The sequence below is a fragment of the Sylvia atricapilla genome, chromosome 12 (genome assembly GCF_009819655.1).
Source record: "Sylvia atricapilla isolate bSylAtr1 chromosome 12, bSylAtr1.pri, whole genome shotgun sequence".
In the NCBI taxonomy this organism is placed as follows: domain Eukaryota; kingdom Metazoa; phylum Chordata; class Aves; order Passeriformes; family Sylviidae; genus Sylvia; species Sylvia atricapilla.
This window is the reverse complement of record NC_089151.1, coordinates 9,714,623-9,734,034: the sequence shown is the minus strand read 5'-3', so window position 1 is coordinate 9,734,034 and position 19,412 is coordinate 9,714,623. Positions and strand designations below refer to the sequence as shown.

Here is a 19,412-nt window from a genome sequence, read left to right as displayed (position 1 = left end):
TGGCACGGCTGGCTGCATTTGGTGGCTGTATCAGCTCATACATCCCAGGGTCTGAGTGTCTGTGTGCTCCCGCATGTAATTACTGCTGTTAATCACGGGATCCAGCAACTGTCTCTTGGTGAGCAACAGGAAAATTATATTTCTCAATATATGCTTAAACAACTGTAACTTTATTTGAAAGTACTGTCTATAAAAGGTTTTGTTGGTAAATACAGTGTTCTCTTAAGTCTATCCACCCAAGGTTTTTATTAGCCACTTCAGTATAATAAATGCCTGAAATTTGTGGGGTTTTTTGGGTTGTTTGTTTGGGGGTCTTTTTGATGAACTGTCGTGATCAACAGTGCTCTAGCAACAAACAGGTAAGGGCATTTGTAACAAGTTGAAGGTTACTTCTTGTAACTATTTAAAGTGCATATTACTTCAAAAATAGGAAGCAAATGGCTGGAAGAATTTCATTATTTCACTGTGTTGTCTAATTTAGTATTTCTGAGTGCTGCAATCCAGACTGACCTGTTCATAGACTGTAAAAATGTGAGTTACGGAAGTTAAACTACAAATTACTCGCTGTTCATGCAATTAATGTGTTTCCAGTCTCCAAACTGATCACACTTTCAATCTATTTCTAAAACTCGGCAGCTATTGTATTAAATGATTTTACTGCAGTTTGTAACACCCTTTAACAGTGTTAAGCTCCTTAAGTGTGCAGTATGAACAGAGCACATGTACATTAGGATAAAGTTATTGCCTCATCCTTGGTTGACTACCTGTGTAAGTTTTCTGATTTTTTTTAACTTTTACTCTTAGCATATTAAGAGTAGATCCAGTGAATTATTTCCTTAAGAACTAGATTTAGATCCAGTGCTGTGATCTTCTCATTCACCATAATATAGAAATCTACTATTTCTACAATTCTGAGGGATTGCACATCCTAAAGCAGATAGCATGAGAAAAACAGCCACTAAAAAGAAAGGGTTGTGGCAAATCACTGCAACAGAAATCAGAGCTGAAATGCTTCTTTGTGTGATTATTTACCATGGATACAAACTAGCAGCTAGATATGAAATAACCTCAGTCTCACTTCAACTCTCTTGGTTTGAAGGAAAATAGGACAGCGGCACAACATTCAAAAGAAATCCTACACTCACTCTATTACATGAGAGTCACTAGAACCTGTGAGTCAACATGCTTTTTCATATAATGGAAGACGTTTCAGTGTGTTTGGGTTAGAGTTTTTTGTTTTTTTCAGTCAGTTCAGAAACTAGATGTATCACTATAGTATGCAGAAAAAAATGTGCAGGAAACACTTAAGAGCTTTTTAATTTTTATTTAATACAACATGAAGGAGCAAGATCACATTTTTCAGTGAAAGGTAACCATAAAATAACAAATTAAGCCTTTGAAAGAGCCTCAAGCATTATTGAGGCTTCTCATTCCCACTGTACTTTACAGGCACCCAGTCTAGAATTCCCTGAATGAACTGCTACATCACAAGGAAATCAAGTATCCTTTGTCCTTTATTCTTTGTGTCTTAACTGGACAGGTTTTTTCTCCTGCCACAGTAGCAATTTTGAAGTTTTAATAACAAATGTTAGCTGATGGTGGTAGGCAGTAATGAAATGGAATACAGCTGTGTATCATCCATACTTTCATTTGGATTTGAATTGAAATTATGTCTCAAAATAAGTAAACCAAATCAACCGATGAAGTAATTCTTCCAATATTCTCCAAAAGCGTTCTGTTACCCGTGGGGAAGCCACGTTGTGATGGCTGTGCTAATGAATACTGCAGCTTCCAGAACCGTGCACAAAGTTACCCCGATCACCTGGTTCTGAAACTCAACTCTGTTCTTTCAATCTGCCTTACGCACAGCAGCTCATCCACCCTGCCTGAATGACCTCAAGGTAAGCCCCTACCAGGGAATGCCTGACAACCGGAATCAACCTCCCTCAGGGGAAGGTTTATTAATAGAGTCCATTCCTGGCAGACCTGTCCTCTTCCGAGCTGCAGTCTCTATTTTCCGTACCAGATCCACATCCCACCGATGGGTGACAAAACTGACCACAGCTCCAGGCGCCTTGCTCCCAACGCGGCCGACTCTCCCGGCACGGTGCAGGTAGTCCTGTAGAGTGTCTGGGAAGTCGTAGTTGACCACCAGCTGCACACTGCTGGTGTCCAGCCCCCGCGAGGCAAGGTCAGTGCAGACGAGGACAGACACGTCACCCTTCTGGAAAGAGGCAAAGATGCCAGCTCTAGCGGCTGCCGACATCTGCCCCTGCAGCCTCAGGTGCTTGATTTTGTGATCGTCCAGGATATAGCCCAGCCAGTTGACAGTGCTGGCAGTGTTGCAGAAGATGAGAACAGCCCCGCCAGATGACGGGCGCTCCTTGAGCAGCTGCAGCAGTTCGGGCAGCTTGTCCCGGCCTCTGAGGCGGACAAACTTCTGCTGGATGTGAGGGGGCAAGCGATGCAGGTTCTGCGTGCTGAGGTTCACAAACCGGTCCACGTCGGCGAACTTCGCCAGCGTCTCGGTGAGCCCCGCGGGGAAGGTGGCTCCGACCACCACCACCTGCGTCCTCTCCTCGTCGGGACCGGCCGGCCCGGGAGCGCCGGCGGCCAGCGGCGCGTGTGCCAGGATCTCCTCCAGCAGCTCCGCGAAGGACTCGTCCATCAGCGAGTCCGCCTCGTCCAGCACCATCCAGCGCAGCCTCTCCAGCGCCAGGAAGCGCCGGCGCAGCGCCTCCCGCAGCGCTCCGGGGGTGCCCAGCAGCACGGCGGGGCCCGGAGGCGGCGCCCGCAGCTGTCTCCGCAGCCCGCCCGCGCTCCCGCCGCCCGTCAGCCCGCGCACCGCCAGCCCCGCGGGCGCGCACAGCGCCGCCGCCACCGCGCCCGCCTGCGCCGCCAGCTCCCGCGACGGCAGCACCACCAGCCCGCGGGGCGCCGCCGGCCCCGCCGCCTCCGCCGGCGCCTCGGGACGGCCGAGCAGGCGCTCCAGCAGCGGCAGCAGGTACGCCAGCGTCTTCCCGCTGCCCGTCTCGGCGGCGCACAGCGCGCTGCGGCCGCGGCGGAGCGCGGGGATGGCGAGGCGCTGCACGGCGGTGGGCCGGCCGATGGAGAGCCGCTCCAGGCCGGCCAGCAGCGCCGGCTGCAGCCCCAGCTCGGCGAAGGTCGGGCCCCGTCCCGCCTCAGCCGCCGGCGCCCGCAGGGCGGGAGCCGCCTCCTGCGAGGGCTCCAGCTGGAAGTAATCCCCGTACGCCTTCCGGTGCTTCCAACCCGCCGACACCAGCGGCGGCTGCTCCCAGCGCCCCACCGTCTGCCAGCGGGGCTGGCTCAGCTCCGGCCGCCGGCTCCGCAGCAGCAGCTTCCCGGGACGCGGCGCCGCCGCCGCCCCCTGCTCGCGCCGCCGGCGCTGCGCGCTCCGCTGCAGGCGCTGCCGCAGGGCCCAGGGGACGCGCACCACGGCCCCGGAGGGCTGCGGGCTTCCCGCCGCCGCCCCGCTGCCCGCCGGCCGCCGCGGCAGCAGCAGCGGGAGGGCGAGCGCCGGCCCGGCCCGGCCCAGCGCCATGGCGGCCCCCGCGTGAGGCGCGGCGCTGGCCGATGACGCCTGAAAGAGGCGCTGGCCCGGCTCTCCCCGCCCCGCCGAGCCGCGGCTGAGCCACGCCAGGACGGTGAGTGCTGCGGGCGGTGCCGCCGCCTTCTCTCGCCTTTTTCCGCTGCCGGCTCGGAGCTGTCCCCGCGCCGCCGCCGCGGGAGCAGACGCGGCCCTGAGGGGCTCTGGCACGGGCGGCGCGGGGCCCTGGCTCGGAACAGAGCCCGTGTGGCGGCGAGCGTCCCCCGCCTCCCTCACGCCGGGCCCCCTCACGCCGGGCTCCCCCACGCCGGGCCCCCTCACGCCGCCCAGCCCCATCCCCGCTCCCGGCCAGCCCCGTCACACCTGGCGGGGCACCCACCGCCCCTTCCCCGCAAAGGACACGCCTGTGTTAGCGGGTAGGGAATGACACCCCATGGCAGTCCCCCTGGCCTCTCTCTTTCAGGTGGTACAGCAACAGGAATGACGGTGAACACACCCCTGTGCTTTAGAGGAAAGAAGATCCTGGCTCCAATGGTGCGAGTGGGAACACTGCCAATGCGTCTGCTTGCTCTGGACTATGGTGCCGACATCGTGTATTGTGAGGTATGGAGAAGGAGCAGATGAGACGGTTTTATCTAATAACGTTGTTATTAAGGATAGTACAAATAGGCTTTTTTCATTGAATGACTTTTTCTTTTTGCACATAGTTGTCCATTAAAAATGAGGAAAGAATAATCTCTATATTTTGAGATTATCTCTATAATCTCTATATTTTTCTGAGCCATTCTCAAGTTATGGCAAGGCCGTATTTTAACGCTGTTCAGTAACTTCAAGTAGTTTTGATGAAACACCATAACAATTTCCTCAAGTTGTACTTTTATTTGTGTTCGAGGGGTAGCATTTTTATATTTTTTTCAGTAGAGTCAGAACTTTGAAGGAACTTTGAAGACTAACTTCATGTCTCAACTGGTTAATTCTGCTGTGCATCCGTATGACTGCACGGCAGTCATAACAGTGCTCTCCTTGTTTCTTAAACACTTTTTTTAAAGCTGGCTGAAAGTGAGGTCTGAGGTCCTTAGCAGAAGAACTATGTGGACCTGTTAGAGTGGATCCAGAGGAGGCCACAGTGATGATCAGCCTGCTGGAGCACCTCTCCTACAAACACAGGCTGAGAGAGTTGGGATTGTTCTCTCTGGAGAAGAGGAGGCTCTGAGGAGTTCTTGTTGAGCCCTTCCAGTAGTTAAAGGGGGCTTTTAAGAAACAGGGAAAAGAACATTTTAGAAGGACAGATAGTGATAGGGCAGGGAGGAATAGTTTTAAACTAAAGAGAGGAGAGCTTTAGATTACATACTAGTACGAAGTTTTTTAACCAGAGGGTGCTGAGGTACTGGGACAGGTTGCTCAGAGAAGTTGGTATCTCTAGATAATTACTTAATAAAATGGGCAACTGTTTAGATCTGGCTGGCTGAGACAATTCAACTCACTGAGATTTTTTTTATCCCTTCTACTCAGGAGCTGATTGACATAAAGATGCTGCAGTGTAAGAGGGTTATAAATGGTAAGTATGACATTTCTTTTGATAATACCTGTAAGAAGTCTCTTTTCTCTTTTAAAAGGAGGGTAATTATTCCTCTGAAGCATTTTTCTAGCGATTATAGTGATATATCAGTACATATAACCTCACTGAATTGTGTCTAGGGGCTTACAGTAAGCTTTTGAAGTGCTACCTTAGACCTGTCTGCTACTCTATAGTTTCAAACTTCCAGTTTGTTTGGACTGCAGTAAAGACAGTTTCCAATCATGAGTCTTTTCAAATGTTAGCTGTTTGTGACATGGTAATATACACACCTTTTAGTCTACTGCAATAAGGAAGCAACGCGTACAAGATCTCACTGTTTATCATTCATTTGTTAACTTTAAGTCCATAACCTGGATTTGGAATAACATGATTGTCACTGCAGGTTCTTAAAAAGGTATCTTTGAGACCTGGCCCTGTTTGAGTGGCATAGTTGTTTGTAGTGTCCCTGCAGAAGTTCACTACAAATCTCTCTCCTCTTGCTCCTTCTCAAAAATAGTACTCTTCGTTCTGGCTGAGTCAGCATTGGGCTTTGATACTTTTCAAAGAACATCAAATTACTTTGATGGCATTTCATTTATATACAAATGACACGGTCATATGACTTTTTCAAATGTTTGCATTTGTGTAGAATTTTTGTCTGTTTTATCTGTTTCTCATTTCATACAGAAGTACTTGAAACAGTGGACTTTGTTGCACCTAATGAAAGAATTGTTTTCAGAACTTGTGAAAGGGAGAGAGAGCACGTTGTCTTCCAAATGGTAAGAAACCAGATACTCCTTAACAACTTAGTTAAATGAGGTGGTGCTGGTGACATGCTGATGTCTGTCTAAAACAGCTCTTCCAGATGCAGACTGTCGATTTCTTGGTGTTTCAGGGACAAATAAAGTTTCACACGAAATGTGTTGCAGGATTTCTGAGCTGTTAGTACAAATCAAGATTCTACATTGTAAGCTGTCCTTACAGCTGCTTTCTGAAGAGGTGATTAAGATAAACTCTGTGCTCTCCAGCAGCTTGTTTTATTAACAAGTATCTTGGACACGTTTCCAAACTTATGGATGTGGAACGTAAATTGTGCTGATGTCTGGTTGCACATTGAAGGTTTGCTCTGTCCTGTAAACAGTCTCACTGGAAAGACTGAAAGAAATGGCGTTCAGTATAGATAAGAGAAGATTAATTTGTGCATTAGCATTGCACAGATGGATTAAAGATTCTCTCTGCTGAAGAGAACACAGCAATTTGCTCTTAGAGACCATTCTCTGTACAAGAGATGGATATTGGGCATTAGATACTGAAAAGACCTTTTTCAGTGGTAATATAGCCCTGAAATAGGTTGCTTGTTGAGTCTGTAGAATTGTTATCAGTGGAGCTTCTTAAGAACATTAAAATAGGGGGGCTAAAAACATTTGATATTGCTGTAGGTGAACAAATATCGTTGTACACCTATGCAAGTAAGCACCTTGGTTTTTTATTAATTTGATGATATTTTATAATTATAAATCCTCTTCTTTTACTAACAGGGTTCAGCAGATGCTGAAAGAGCCCTGGCAGTGGCTAAGCTTGTGTAAGTCCTCTTCTCTCATCCCCTTCCCACCGTGGGTTTGTCTGGGATTTTTTGTACAGGGGAATTATTGTAGAAGACAGTTTTTTATGATTTAGGGTGTAAAGTTAGCTTTTGATAGAACCAAGAAAAGTGCAGCTGCTTAAGTTCTGTGCTGGGGTGGCTTTTTGCTAGTGCAAGTATATCTTTGATCTCTCCAGTATGAATTTCCCTGGGTATTGCCCAGCTGCAAGACCAATACACCTGAAAATGTCCCTTACTCTTTGTGGTTTAAACCTCCAGTAAGGTGCAGAAATGAAAGTGATCCTCAAAAAGTTTTTTTAAACCTCCATTTACATAGATGGAAGTTTCAACAGGATTTGCTGTAGTGATAGTGGTGAATTTAGTGGTGGATATACTTTATATAGGATTAAGTATATAAAAGGTATTTAAGATGAATATTTGCAGCTTTTGCACAGCACTGGTTATTGAAACCTGTGGGCAATCTGATCTTCAGACCATCATTAATGTTTGTACATTTAACTAAGTGAGAAGCTAAAAATTCAGAAGTTCAAATAAACTTTACCTTAAGTTCCCATTTAAGCCTTAATGATGATGGAACAAATTACATGGAAAGATATCTGATTCTTGTTCTAATATGCTGAAAATATTTTATTTTTTTCCTTCTCTTTCAGAGAGAGTGATGTGGCTGGTATTGATATCAACATGGGATGCCCAAAAGAATATTCTACTAAGGCAAGTGGATTTTGATTACTCCTGAATGAACCTTTTCTGTCTTGGAGGTATGGAGTGTGGAATACATGGTCTGGTTTTCAAATTCAAGCAGTAAAATTTTGATTCAGAAAGAATTGAATTTAAGTTTTTTTAGTAAACAGTACACTCTAGAAGGTGTCATGGCCCTAATACAGTAAAATAAAAAAATAAGATAGGCTGTTAAAAATTAAATTCTTAAAGGCTAGATTAAATGATTTGTTTAGAGTTTTTAAATATTTTTCTGAAGTCATTAATTTGTTGGGTGAGTGAAATAAGTTCTGCCTAGCCTTAATAAAAATTGCAATCACAATTTGCCATCTGAGCAAATAGATGGCAAAAAACAATCACAACTTAATAATACTGAATTCAGTTATTCGTCAGTTTTAAATGGGAGGACAATGGATCAGTTAAAACCTGGGGGTTTTTTTGTAATAAAGCACATGCAGTTCTAAATTAGTCCTGTATCTATGACTAGAACACAGCATTCAAACTGGTTGTTGGGACTGTTAAGCCACTTGGTGTAGAGATAAAGGATCAGTAAATTAGACCATGGCACTCCATTTTGATGTCAAATGCTCCACAGAGCTGTAATTAAGAACAAAACACCAAAATACCCATCTTGTACTAGGGTGAAAGATCAGAAGTTCAACTGCTGATGGATGGTTATTCTACAACAGTTCTGGGTACAAAAATTTATTTTCCTCTGCATCTATATATGCAGATGAAACAGGGTGGGAAGAACAGCCAAAATATTAAATTGTTTATAATTATGTTAATTGTTCATGATTTCTGTTCAATAAAGGTATTTAGTTTCTCTTGGTCTCTTTTTTAAAATGTAGTGTGTAGACAGAAAGTTCTGACTTAAAGACCTCTCAGCTGTAGTGTGTAATGTTAAAGCAATAAATCTGTTGAGCTGTCACTTAATGAGGGGAAAATAGATTATTATATTTGCTAAAAATAGCCTTTGAAATCCTGTCTACTCCCTTAAGTGATGAGAACAAGTTGATGCCCTGAATTACTGCTTAGTTATTCTGATACAGGTCTGAGAGATGTTGCACCAAGGTGTTCACTAATGCTCCATATTTTGAATTTTGCCATTTTTCCCTGAATATAACATTGTGCTTTTGTTGTGGCCTGCTGTTAGGTGAAACAATTGAGTTGAAAAATATGTTTGTCTGGTGGGTAACAGCTTCTGTCTATTTTCCCAGGGAGGCATGGGAGTAGCACTGCTGTCCGATCCTGACAAAATAGAGTCTGTAAGTATCACCTGGTGGGCTTGGAGCTGCCTTGGAAAGAATTGTGCACTGTGCTCTACTGGCAGCAGGAATGAGTTACATAGACAAAAAATTTGTGATCACTAGATGGAATACTCAATTTAGGACACTGGAGTTAAGGCTATAGACAAAGATTCCTGGTTTAATTCTCCTTGTCATTATCTGGATTATAAAATTGTTACCTTTGTTTTTTTCAGTTTGAGAACCTTCAGTGTGGTGCAGTATTTGTGAGTTTTACATGTCCGTGTGTGTAGTTTGAAATTATCAGAGTTCACTGCTCACATCATATTAAAAGTAGGGTTGAAACTCCAGCAGCAGCTAATTGCTTTCGAAAAATCCAGTTGAAATCAACAAAGAAGTGGAAGCAAAAGTGTCTTAGACTAAAAAGTAGGCTTGTCTATCTACTGGATAAAATTATATGTTTAGTTACAGACTGTGAATGTCTGTCTAGCATGTAGATTCTTTATAGAGGAATAGTAAACAGAGTTACATTATTCTAACTTATTTTCAAGAGAGAAAGGAGGCATTTTAGTAATGCCACTGTTGTGATCAGGTTTTTTTCTTTTCTGTTTTTTTCAGATACTGACCACCCTTGTTAAAGGAGTTTGTAAACCAGTAACCTGCAAAATCCGCATTTTGCCCTCAGTAAGAACATAAATCCTTGTGCTGAAGTTTTCAGCTGTTGTTTCTGATTTACTGTCAGTTAGAATATATGTTGTTCTAGTATGTTTCACTGTACGGCTGTTGCTGTGAAATAGCACTTGGAATTACAATTTCTACTTGGGACGCTGTCCCAGCCTAAATGGTTATCTGACCTGCAGGTGCACAGAGACTGAGTGTGGGCTTGTCAGGATCCATGATGTGCAAGGGCACAGAGGCTTTTATCATCTAAATTTCATAACTAAGTCATTTTTATGTCATAGAGGTACAAAAGGGCGTAGGAGCAGCCTCGAGAACCCCTCAAGCAGCCAGCAGATGCTGTTAATTCCTGTTTTTCACGTGGGGTAGCCAATAAATGATTGTTTTCTGTTCTCTCAGACTAATTTTTCTTCCATACTGTTTCCAGTTCTTGCAGTTAGAACAGTTACATGGTCTGTCTTTTTCAGGATCTTTCAGGATCTTTTTCCAGACTTTTTTTACAGCTAATGTTGCTTCCTTAGTGCTTTTTTTTTTGCCTTTTTTTTTTTTTTCAGTTGAATTCTCTACATATTTTTAAACCTCCAAGAGATGATGTGTCTTCTTTTTTTAAGACTGATTATTTTGCAATTGGATATTTAATTACCTGCCTAGATACTATGCCTAGATAGATATTTAGGTTGCATATGACCTAAATATCTAATTTCAGTAGATGGATGAACTGTACCTGAGCCAGCTTTGTTCAGAAGTAATTTATGTGTTGGGATAAACAAACGAAGCTTGTGTGGAAAGAATCAGTAACCCAGTCTAAGATCATTTTGGTTCTGAAGTATTAAATCAGTGAACTGGCACCTTTATCCTAGAGTCTCTTCCTTTTTCTTTCAAGCTGGTTTTGCATAATGTCATCCATCAGAGCAGCAAGGGAGCTTCTGGCTCTGCATCCCTGCCAGCTGGGATATGTTGCAGTTTCCAAAGACTGAATCTGATCTGTTTGGGATGAGCCACAGATATTCCTCCAGCTTTTGAAAGGAAAATTCACCTTACCTTTTTTTCATTCACCTTTTCCCTAAAGGTGCATACGACAGGCTAATGCAGCAGTGTGTCAATTTTATTTCTGCCTATTAAGAGCATTTTACTCTTTGAGGATATACTTGACCTTTTGATTTACTGGGCATGTATGCATATCCTTAGATTTTTTTTTAGATGCTGGTTAACATTTTTAAGAGACATCTGAGAGGAATATTTATAGTTGTGTGATTACATGTTAGGTTGATTTCGGAAGACATCCTCTTACTGAAAAACATTTTAATTACAATTTACAGAGTAGTCATTAGAGAGGACTTGCTAATGAAATGTTCCAATCATTTTCACTTGACAGTCTGAAAACCTATGGAGAATATTCTCCTTCTACAGAGTATTATGCTATCTGGTTTGAAAAGTTTGTAATCTATAGGTTCAAGGAAGCATTGAAAATGAGTTCTTATTTTTTCCATAGCATCTAGTTCTTTAATTTAAGTATATATTAAATGGTTGTTCATGCTGTGTTACTGATGAAAGACAGGAATCACATCCCTCTTGATAAAAGACTTGCAGCATTTGTTTGTACAATGGTCACGGGATAGCTATTCCTTTTGCTTTGAGTTAAAATCATGTCAGTCTGTCTTATCCCTCAGGTTGAGGATACTGTGAATCTGGTGAAGAGAATAGAGAAAACTGGCATTGCTGCCATTGCAGTCCACGGAAGGTAAATTGAATTTAAGCAAGACTTTAGATTTTTTTAGTTTGTTGATGACTGTAGCACAGTGTGATATGGCTGATGTGAGTATACTCTAAATGTAATACGTGGTTCTGATTTCAACTGTTAACTGAGTTGGTGTTCTAGGAAATCAAGTCAGTAGTTAGGGAATTGAACTTCTTGCTGCTCTTTTCCTAAATATTTTTTCTCAAAGACCAAATAAAACTAAAATTATCTTGCATACTTTGTATCTAAAAAATCAAATACATGAAATAAATATGCTGAAACAAGTATATCCCAGTAATCCTTGTGTCATGTCTGCTGTGGTTTAGAGATCTATAAATTCCACAGGAAACCTTTGGTCTTGTCTTTTTTTGTTTGTTGGAAAGGAAGAAGGAGGAGAGGCCTCAGCACCCTGTCCACTGTGATGTGATCAAGGCCATATCTGAAGCTGTCTCCATTCCAGTAATAGCAAAGTAAGTTGCACTAATTAGCTCATTATGATCAGATGCCTGTACTTAAGATTTCCAAGTGCTGGAAAAAGAGCCCTGATTAATTATATTATTGTTGTTAATTTTTAGTGGAGGATCTCATGACTTCATCAAAGAATATGCAGACATTGAGACCTTCCAGAAAGCAACAGCTGCCTCATCGGTCATGATTGCTCGTGCTGCCATGTGGAACCCCTCTATCTTCAGAAAAGAGGGGTTTTGCCCCTTGAAGGATGTCATGCAAGACTACATCAAATATGTATGGGTTTTTTAACAACTTACTTGTTGTTTAGGATTGTTAATCCAAATCTCACTGCAGTATCTTAACTGCTCTTCATTTCAAAGACTGGGGGTATTCTAATGTAGTGCATGTGATGTGAGTCCTGCAATCAACCCCTTCTTCCTCTGCTTGATTTTGTTCAGGAAAAAAAAAAAAAAGTGCAGAAATCTGTATTCACAAAGCAGGCTTTTTAGCCCTAGTTTCTTGGGAACATTTATGAGACTTACCAGGTTATCAAAAATGTCAAGAAACTTAAAAACATGTAGTCCAACTCTTGAGAAGCTGCAAATAAAGTAATGCTGTTTTGTAGGACTGTATCTCTATTAGCCAAGTCACCTAATATATAAAGTTTTATCCAGTATTCAGAAGATAAATTTTGAATGATGTAATAGAAAATTAATCAGAAATCTGTAACTTTCATCAATACAAATTCTTTTTTTTTTTAAATTTGACCTTGCTTAACCAGTTACTAAAATATCAGTGATTGCTAGTCACTGATGTAAACAGGTCAACTTTTTCTTCAGAAGTATGAGTCAGTTGAACTTTAGTTGGTGAAGTCATACCAAAATAATCAGATTAAAATCACATTCATGGGTAGTGTTGAATATGTTACCGAGGAGACTGCACTGTGTTTGCCTTTCAAAAATGGTTGTGAAAGTCATCAAGAGGCCATGTGCAGTATAGAAGATAAATTTGGTTGGTGTGTTTTTAAATTCTTTGTCTCTTTCCATCAGGCAGTGAGATATGACAATCACTACACCAACACTAAATACTGCTTGTGTCAGATGTTAAGAGAACAGCTGGAAACTACTCAGGGTAAGAAGCTGCACGCTGCACAGACCACACAGGAGATCTGGTAAGCAGGATTTCAGAAAAGGAGTTTACTCTGTCAGACTTGCACACCACTTCTCTGTCTAGCACTGCCTGGCATTTCTGTCAGGAGAAGTTGCAAAAACCCCAAAAATAACCCCAAAAAATCCAGATGAGAGATGTAAAATAACAGAGTAAGCTTTTTCAGGTTTCCTTTGTACTCGGATGTTAATTTTTTAACCCTAGAACTCTCTATATTCAGCACACTAATTTGAGTAGTGCTCCACAAAGTGACAAGCATTTATCCAGCATTTGCATTAAGTGATTAAGAAAAATTTCAGCTTGTCTGAAATATTTTGGAACTTGTCTTCTTCCAAGGATATTTATTTGATTTAGCTTTCCCTCTTGCATGTGGAGATTTTAATGTTTCTGGAATATTTATAACATATTTGTTTTAAGGCAGGTGAATAAAGAATTGGCAGAGAATTAGGGAAGTTCAGGTTTGGACACATTTCAAACTGAACAAAATAAAGCTCTGAGCTTGCATGTGTCATATCCATGTTGTGTCTTATAACTATCCTTCTGATGAAAGGGAGGAGAAGGACTGTCCCTTTTTTTTATGAAATGAACAATTTGAAACTGTTTGATATCTTATGTGTAGGAAAATGTGTGGAAGTGTTGAAAGCTTGAAATATTTTGAAAAAGAATTTATTGGTTTCTAGCAAACCCTAATCAGCATTCTCTTCATGTTCAAAATGGATAGAAATACCTGCAATCCTTTTGCCATTTTATTGCCTTTTACCAATTTTGGCTTTCTATAAATACTTCTGTCCATGATTTTTACATTAGAGTACAATGAAAGGAATTTGTATTGCTTATATAAAGGGAGCTAGACTTCATTATTCTTAAAGAAGCAGTGAAATCCATGAACAACATTTAAACTTTGCAAGTTACTTTTGACTTTGGCAATTTAAAGGATTTAACACATTTTAGTATGCTAACAGACTATCTATTTTGATTATAGATTTTGAGTTTAGGAAAAAAGATATAGTATAGATTGGAACTCAAATATTTTGCAATTACAGTTAAGTCTCAGCACAAAGGTTTCTGGTGGTTTCTGCTGCATGAATAGCATAGTATGTAAAATAAATACTGTAAAGTAAGAGATTTACACATTTAATTAGAGGTGTCACAGTTCATACACATAAACACTGGATAGAGATCTAGTGTAAAACTATGGGGTTTATGTGCTCTGCTTAATAATTCTTTTAGGGGCTTCCAAAATCAAACTCTCTCAGTTTTTGTACATGTGATGCAAAACCAACTTCAAAATGGGCTAAAGCAGTGTGTGTGCAGGAGAGGGGGACAGAGAGCGCCATTGGAAAATTTATGAAATTGCTTTTTGCCAGCAAACTTGGTCTTTTAACCCCTGTTCTCAACAACCTGTTTCATGTCCAGATAACTGAGGAACATTCAGTTTTTTAAAATGCACCAGTTTATCTTCAGACAATAATAATGCATAATTCTGCTGTCTCCTGGTGGTGAAGATGGGTTACAGCCATTTGAGCTTTAACCTCAGTCCTGAATGCAAGAGAACAGCCTGCTGCTCTTCCCACAGAACATCTACGTAGCATGTAAATGTAATAAATTGCCTTCCCTTAGAAGCATAAGTCAGTATTGTTCAGCTTCATTGCTATTTTTGCTTGGAGCATTGGAGATGGCTTTGTGGGCAGAATTCATTTTGTCATTGAACAGCCCCATATCAACCAGCATCCTCACAACAGAAAGTAGAAGTTTCTTTTATGCTGCAGGTTTTATTGCTGTTATCATCTGCAGAAAATCAATAGTTTCAGTTTTCAAAGTAGATCCAGCCTGCCATGAATTTGAAATTGAAAAAGGGTTTCAGGCTTTTGCCTTTGACTAAAATCCTGCTTGCTCCTTCTCTTTATTTGGGCTTGTGAATAATTCCCTGAAGTCAGAAAATCTGAGATTTTTGAGGGGTTTGGATGCTGTAGTGTTTTATTGCTTATAGTATTTTAATTCACTATAATTGGAAGAAGAAACTTACCTACTTTTTGCTCGTATTGTCATTGTGGAGCTGATGCACCAGTAGTCACTCTGAGATGTTTGTTTGCTGATTCATCCAACTGCAAATTCGTAAATGAGCTAATAACTTGAACATTGCAGGACCTGTATTTCTGACTGATTCTGCCTGCACTTCCAGGCTACAAATTGCATATGTAGTGCTGGAAACTAGAATATTATTTTTCTACTTGTAGCTCAACGATGTCTGGTAAGAACTGAAAGAGAAGCAGTGTAATGTCACTGTGCAGGATATAGCCACGCTTCCACTTCATTCTCTTAACATGTACTATAAACACGATTGAAAAGTGCATAAACTGATCTCTAATATAAAGGAATTCTCTTTGAATAGTGAAGTCTTTGAAATGGGTGACTTCTATGAAGAAGCCACAGCTATTTTTGAAGCAAAGAAAACATCTCTAGAAACCAAGATGCAAGATGAAGATGACCAAATGGAAGACCCAGATGTAATAAAAATGGCTGTTAGATTTGACAAGTAAGCATGCAAATCAAGTTTTTCACTCTCTTGCATCTCTGAATAAGAACTGTGAGGTTGACAGTGTCTTAACAGTTTTTTGAAAACGATGATTTGCAGAACAGCCCTTACTGAGTGAATTCCTATGAAGGAGTAAGTGAACATCATTGTGTAATCACCACTCTTCCTGTGCCACTTGGATGTTGTGGGATGTTCCTTTAGTTCCAGGCTTCCTGAGACTGCTTAATTCTCTCAATTAACTTGTCAAAAGTGCTGAGTGAAAAAGGAAGAAAAAAATCTCTATGTAGAAAAGTGTATTACAAAAATGTAGAGTTCAGTTATTTTTAGTGAAACTTGACTGAAACATAATTTTTCTGTAGGAAGTCCTGAACAAATTTCTTAATACTCTTCTAAGCAGATAACATGCTCATCTGAAGTCTTCTAAATGTGTTCCACTCATAAGCTATTCCTCAAAAAATTAATTCATGGGCTTAAATTCTATTTTATATAATTTTCAATTATAATCTGTGAAGCCTGTAGAATTGCTGTTACTTTCAATGTCAAACTTGTGTTTGCTGTTTTGCTAATAGGCCTATCAAACAGCTCAAGAAGAGTGTTATGTAAAATGTTCCACAAATCTGGTCGTAATGCTTTAATATTAGATGATATATTACCTGACTCCTTGAGAACTGAACACAGATTTTATAATGGGTTTTTGTTGTGCTGTGTCCCAGGAGCTGTAATTCTGTGTCAGTAACTGAACAAATTCCTACATTTCCTGCCCTTTTTTCATTTGATTACTGCTTCATAACAGAGGCAGCTTCTCCTTTCTTCTACCAATGTTTAATTGGTGCTTATAATAAGCAGTACCAAACTGAATCTCTCTCCTGTGTCACATATTTAGTTAGAATCTCCTTTCTTGTATCTCTTCTCTAGCTGTATTAGTATAGGATGTAAATGTTTGGGAAGAATTAATAGAAAACTTGAGATTTTATTTTAGATGCTTTTCCACTAATGAGGGAGAAGCATATTTTTCATAATTTGAGCTGTAAAATTAAACCTCATATAACTGGTAGAAGCCATACAATAAGCTGTACTGTGTTTTAAAACAGAACATTGTGCACAGTTGTTGACCACAAATTTTTCTGTCTAGGCGAGAATATCCACCACAGATCACTCCAAAAATGTATCTTCTGGAATGGTGTAGGAAAGAAAAGCATCCTCAGCCTGTTTATGAAACTGTGAGTCAATGAAAAACCCTTTCAAATCTCTTCCACTGCGTTGTTACTTGTTATTCTTCTCTTTATACCTGTGAAGGAGTGTTGATGATGATATTTCTTCTGTAAATTACACGACTGGTTTTTGACAGCCCCTTTCTCTTTAATTCTTTTCTTGTACAGGTTCAAAGACCACTGGATAAATTATTCTGTTCAGTAGTGACAGTAGCTGAGCGAAAATACAGATCAACTCTGTGGTAAGCCATCCTTAATGGGTTTTTCAGCTGGATTTTTGTTTCTGAAATGTTGTTTAAAAACTTGCATTAAAGGGGTATTCCAGTTGATTCCAGTTGACTTTGATAAGGATCAACTAAAAGCTACCTCCTAAAGCTACCTCTAGGAGGGAGAAAGGATTAAAAACTTCTGAGAATTGCATGTGACAAGAGGAAATAAGCACTGGCATAATCAAGCAAACAGTTACAAATTTTAATTCACTTTGTGTTAGTCCACAAGTTGTATTGGAGGGGGAGCAAATAGGTGACCCAGTTCCTAATAGGTGACCCATGTGATGAGTTCAGAAAGAAGCCAAGGCAGCAGCAGAGTGGAATGTTGGAGTAGGTTATATCTTCAGCCACTATAGCAGATCCATTCCCAATAAGAAGTCAGGACTAAGTGTCTATATCCAGTGCAGCAGAGATCAGTGCACTGAGTTCTTGGAGATGACAGTTAATTAGCAGCTACATCCAGGACTGCTCTAAAGTTTCATGATGGTATTTTATACAATCATCTATTAATGCCAGAGTTGACTTGAGGCATTTGCACCTAAGGTGATCTTGATTTAGCTGCAAAGCTAGAGCTCAGCATTGAACATTTTAAACTGGACAAGTGCACACAACTGCTTTGCAGCCTTCCAGTTCAAAGACTTTAGGAGGTTATGCTCAGCTGATATGAAATTTTGAGAAGAAAATGTTTCCAAATACTGACTTCCATGGATGTGTGATGTGCAGTCTTTCTCAGAAATGACACAATTTTTATTATTGTGGAACAGTTCCTGCTTTTGTCAGCATCAATGAACTTGCACATCTGCCAGTGAGTATACTTACGCCTGAACCTCTTTCAAGAAAAGTGATCCTTCATAACTCAGTTTTGTTTAGTGATCAGATTTGTTTAGTGATTAGATTTGTAAAAGTCACCTGTCTGGGAATTGTGTGGGCCAAACACACACTGACTGTGTGGCTACCTTTGAAATGGAGTTTGAGAGACAAGACCTGATAGCTACAAGCTTTCTAGGAATATTGCATCAGGAGTGATGCATCAACACTTGACACCTAGCAAGATTGAAATAGTTTCTGGAGCTGCCCTGGTTTGTTCTTCTGCTGTGAGATGACTACAAATGCTGTTTGTTTCATGATGTTGCATCAGGGACAGGAAATTGTCTCTTGGCAGTGTAGAGACCTCAGTTTCTACTTTTACGTGTTGCTCTGTGTGCTTGCTCTTCAGGGACAAGTCCAAGAAACTGGCAGAACAGGCTGCAGCTATTGTCTGTCTGAGAACACTGGGTGTCCCAGAGGGGAAGCTCTGTGAGGGAGAAAATCACCTGATTAACAAGCGCAAGAGGGGAGACCAGGAGTGCTTGATTAGCAGAGACCATGGGGAGGATCTTGCTGAACCTTCCCATAAAAAAGCAAATTTTATTGAAGAAACTTCTGACCTGAATGTGCCGAAGATGCCACGGTAGCGTGGAAATCAGAGGTTCCATGCCTGTGCAACTACAAATGAGCTCCTGTTTGTATATCTTGCTGTTCACATTTTATTTGGATTCTCTCAGAGACAGATAAATTTCCCATTTGTGAAAAATGCCGCTGAGATGTTTACTGTTCACCACTCACTGTCCCTATGGTGCCTTTCAGATGATAATTAGGAACTTGATTTTAAAGAACATGGAGAAGTTAATCCCAATAATAAACTTTTTTAAAATATCAGGTATTTTCAAAGCAATTTTGTCATTGGTTTCATTACTTGTTTTTTATTTTTAATAAGTCTGTAGTGTGCGGGTAAGACATGTATTAATACATCATCCACAAGCAGAGGAATGGAACTGTGTATTGGAACTGTGTAGATAATCAGAAAAATGAATGTAAGAAAATAATTAATAGCAAAGTAGACATGGTTGTGTCAACTGAGTTTTATGCGTTTTGCAAGCTTTGTTTACATCCCTCATGTATCAAGAAAACGGTTTCTTGCAGAGAGAAGACTTAGTGATTGTAAGATAAGCATTAAAATAATGTTCTGTGATAACCTTTACTATGTTTTACCCTTCAGAAATATGACAGTAGAATTAACCCTCCTTTCCTGGTCTTAGGTGATAAGAATTGTCTTTCCAGCAAGGAGCTGGAGCCAAACCTGGTAGCAATGACTGTTGAATGAAGGCCCTTTGAGTTTTTGTCTTCTAACTTGAAAGTCCTCACAAATGTTCCAACTAGAATCGCCATCCAAATATGGCCTTCTGTGTTCTTGAAATGTGACCTTGTTTGTCTCAGTAATCAGCTGCTGGTGATACAGGGGTCTTGGATCAAAGGCCCATGTTCTCTTCTTTGTTTTCCATCATCACAACTTCCTCTTAAAGTAAACTGTAAGTTCATGCTATATGCCAAGAGAGGATACAGCCCCTGTCTGATTCATGGCAACTCAGCTGAGCTTGTCTGATTTAAATTAGAGTTCTGAATCCTCAAAAGAATGCTGAAAGAATTCAGAGATTCCTGTTATTAACATTGAACATTATTATTGAAGTGGTGGCTTAGTTTCCCTCAACAGTGCGAGAGATCTTGAGATTATCAGCTCTGTTCTGAAAACAAAATGATGGGATGTATCATGCCATGATCTCTAAAGTACTTTGTATAAAGCTACAATTCATTTGGTTAAAATTCATAAAGAATCTTTCTATTTAAAAACTT

At 40.9% G+C, this 19,412-nt stretch overlaps 2 protein-coding genes across 2 annotated transcripts; one reads left to right on the top strand and one right to left on the bottom strand.

Moving 5' to 3' along the window:
• Nucleotides 1-1,304: 1,304 nt before the first annotated feature.
• DDX28 (DEAD-box helicase 28) lies at nt 1,305-3,562 on the bottom strand. Its single transcript, XM_066327836.1, has one exon. The coding sequence runs from the start codon at nt 3,560-3,562 to the stop codon at nt 1,937-1,939; it is 1,626 nt and encodes a 541-aa protein (XP_066183933.1). The 3' UTR covers nt 1,305-1,936.
• Nucleotides 3,563-3,925: 363 nt separating this feature from the next.
• Nucleotides 3,926-18,452, top strand: DUS2 (dihydrouridine synthase 2). Its single transcript, XM_066327837.1, has 15 exons — nt 3,926-4,171; nt 5,081-5,126; nt 5,814-5,905; nt 6,665-6,708; nt 7,380-7,444; nt 8,671-8,714; nt 9,312-9,377; nt 11,042-11,112; nt 11,493-11,579; nt 11,685-11,853; nt 12,609-12,730; nt 15,119-15,262; nt 16,395-16,482; nt 16,642-16,715; nt 17,959-18,452. Exons 1-15 carry the CDS (start codon nt 3,992-3,994, stop codon nt 18,194-18,196), a joined length of 1,530 nt encoding a protein of 509 aa, XP_066183934.1. The 5' UTR covers nt 3,926-3,991; the 3' UTR covers nt 18,197-18,452.
• The last annotated feature ends 960 nt before the right edge of the window (nt 18,453-19,412 follow it).